Consider the following 2,769-nt stretch of genomic DNA (forward strand, 5'->3'; position numbering starts at 1 on the left):
CGGAAATTCTAATTCCTGCAGCTGCTCGGACAGGAGGGGCAGAGAAGCGGCCAGGCAGCCAAACCAGCCACTCAGTGGACCTCGCTCACCGGGTTCAAGACCTACAGCACCGTCTCCAACACCGACAGGCAGAGCTTAAGCTTTACATGCAAAGACACCTGGGGCGTCTGGCAATCTTCGCCAAGTGTTCTACACTGTGGAAGTATTCTACACGCTGAAGTCCCCAGGCAAGCGAAGACCAACATAGACTGATGCTGTGAGTTTAAATTGCTGTTGCTGCTAAGTCGCTTCAGTCGTGTCCAACTCTGTGCGACCCCGTAGACGGCAGCCCACCAGGCTCCCCTGTCCCTGGGATTCTCCAGGCAAGAACACTGGAGTGGGTTGCCATTTCCTTCTCCAGTGCGTGAAAGTGAAAATTGAAAGTGAAGTCGCTCAGTCGCGTCCGACTCTTAGTGACCCCATGGACTGCAGCCTACCGGGCTCCTCCATCCATGGGATTTTCCAGGCAAGCGTACTGGAGTGGGGTGCCATTGCCTTCTCCAAAATTACTGTTAGGCAGCATTAAAAAAAATTTTTTTAATAGAATATTCTTTGGCCAAGAGGGGCCCCTTGCAGTAACCTAGAAATTCCTATAGGTGGCGATGTTCAGCAAACGTGTTTCCTGAGTGCAGGGTTTCACCTGTGTGACACTTAAGGAGGGCAAAGCTGCTGTCTTTTTATGGGGGCTTAATTTTAATTAAAATAAATTCGGAGATTCAACTACCATGCCTTATTTGGTAGTAACGATTTAACGTTGTAGGAAAGAAAAAGCCCTTTGGAATTTAGCTTGCCACTCAGATTCTATTCTCCTGGATACTTAAATCAATTTGAAGAATAAACATAACAGGCTTCAGATGTAATGGCCTTATAAACAGGTACCTTCCCTGACAATTCCTACAAATAGCTAATGTTTCCTTTTTATCCACCTCTCTGTTTCTGTAAGACGCTATGGCTTTGATGGTGGTCTCCCTATTGTGTTCAAAAAGAATTTTCATTTTCCAGGGAATAAAGGAGATGTCCTAACTTTCAGAATTGAACACTGGAGAAAAAGTCAGTCTAATAAAGAACAATTCTTTTTTCATTTATTTTCTTAACCTAAAGAAAATTGTAACTATTTTAATGATTTGAATTTGAAAATTGTAACTACTTCAAAAATACGGTCTTGACGTAGGTGTTTTGGTAATGCTGTAGTCAACAAAGATTTGGGTGACTATACAAAAATAATTTATTCTAGGCTCCAGGGCACTCTTCTGCATATTTTGGGTGTTTTGGAGAACAGACCTTGTCCTTCCCTGGTAGCTCAAATGGTAAAGAATCCGCCTGCAATGTGGGAGACCTGGGTTTGATCCCTGGGTTGGGAAGATCCCCTGGAGAAGGAAATTGCTACCCACTCTAGTGTTCTGACCTGGAGAATTCCATGGACAGAGGAGCCTGGTGGGCTACAGTCCATGGGGTTGCAAAGAGTCAGACACGACTGAGCGACTTTCACTTTCACTTCCCTGTCCCTAGCTTCAAGAAGCTAGCTAATTAACAACACAGAATTAAACATGTAAGCATTTAAGAGTCTCCTTATAATTCCTTACCTGCAAGGAAAACCCTGCATTGTATCAATTTATCACCCAGAAAAATGGATTGGTAAGCTGTTCGCACATTTTCTTAGAGAAATCCTTTGCAACAAAACACACTTGTTGGAAAATAAAATTCATCGTTCAAAGGAGTCAGTGGTTTGTTTCCCTCTCATCAATGTTACTCCCAAACCTCTCCTGGGTTAACCAAAAACATCTTCTAAGCTCCAGTCAGCTAAAAGTCATATTTAAAGGGAAAAGACCATTTTCACTAAGGCGTGCACCCAGGGCATTTTCCCTCAGCGGTGCCCGCTTGGCAGACTGGGTGGGTGGGGGTGGGGGTCCACGAAGGGGACGTACGGTGATCTCTTTGGACTCGTCCTCGTCCATCCTTCGAGGCTTCATCTTGGTATAGTCCACGGGCAGGTCCCAGCAGTCCCCCTCACTCAGCTGGAAGCACCGGCTGCTCACCACTGCCTGCTGGGGGGACATGGGCTCCAGGGGCGTCAGGATCGGGCAGCAGCCTTCCCGCGGCCGCTGCTTGTTCATGCTCAGGTCCAGGGTCCCGTTCTCATCCACCTCCATGTCAGGGTTCTGCGAGACAGAAGGACAAGGTGACCGTGTACATCCCCCCCCAGACCACAGTCCTTTCGCCAGGACAGAATCCAAGCTGCAAACTCCTCCCGGCAGTCTCACTTGCAAAAGCTCCCCAGGTGAGCAGAAGCGGCCCCTCCTGCGTTCTGCTCTCCACGCGTGGCTGTGAAACCCGCTGACAGGTGCGCAGGGCACCCGTCTGTCCGCTTATCTATGGACCACCTCTCAATCTCTTGTCTCTTATCCACGAATCTATCATCTCTCTCACTTAACTATCATAGATCTGTATCTTTTCCCCTTAATATGTCTCTGCTTTTAGAAATAAGCCTCACCAGAAGAAAAACAAGTGCCTGATTTCAATTCTATCACAGTTCAAAGACCTCTTAAGAGGTCAGAAATGGATGTGTGTACAAATTATAGATATATACGTAAACATGTACACAGATTTAAAATTCTCCTTTAGTTTCACGGATGCTAATACTCCCAGACTTGGAGATGAAGAAAATACAAGAATTTAGAGGGATGGAGGAGAGGAACTATAATTTACTTCCTTTTTTTTTTTTTTTTTTTT

The 2,769-nt window shown here is 45.9% G+C and overlaps 1 protein-coding gene across 1 annotated transcript in view; it reads right to left on the reverse strand.

The window, feature by feature from the left end:
* Positions 1–2,769, reverse strand: part of MYT1L (myelin transcription factor 1-like) — a 132,683-nt gene that overhangs the window by 65,895 nt on the left and 64,019 nt on the right. Inside the window, 1 exon segment of the mRNA XM_010848441.1 lies at positions 1,965–2,251. Within this exon segment, the coding sequence (XP_010846743.1) occupies positions 1,965–2,251 (287 nt within the window).

The sequence above is a fragment of the Bison bison genome, unplaced genomic scaffold (assembly GCF_000754665.1).
Source record: "Bison bison bison isolate TAMUID 2011002044 unplaced genomic scaffold, Bison_UMD1.0 scf7180017864266, whole genome shotgun sequence".
In the NCBI taxonomy this organism is placed as follows: Eukaryota; Metazoa; Chordata; class Mammalia; order Artiodactyla; family Bovidae; genus Bison; species Bison bison.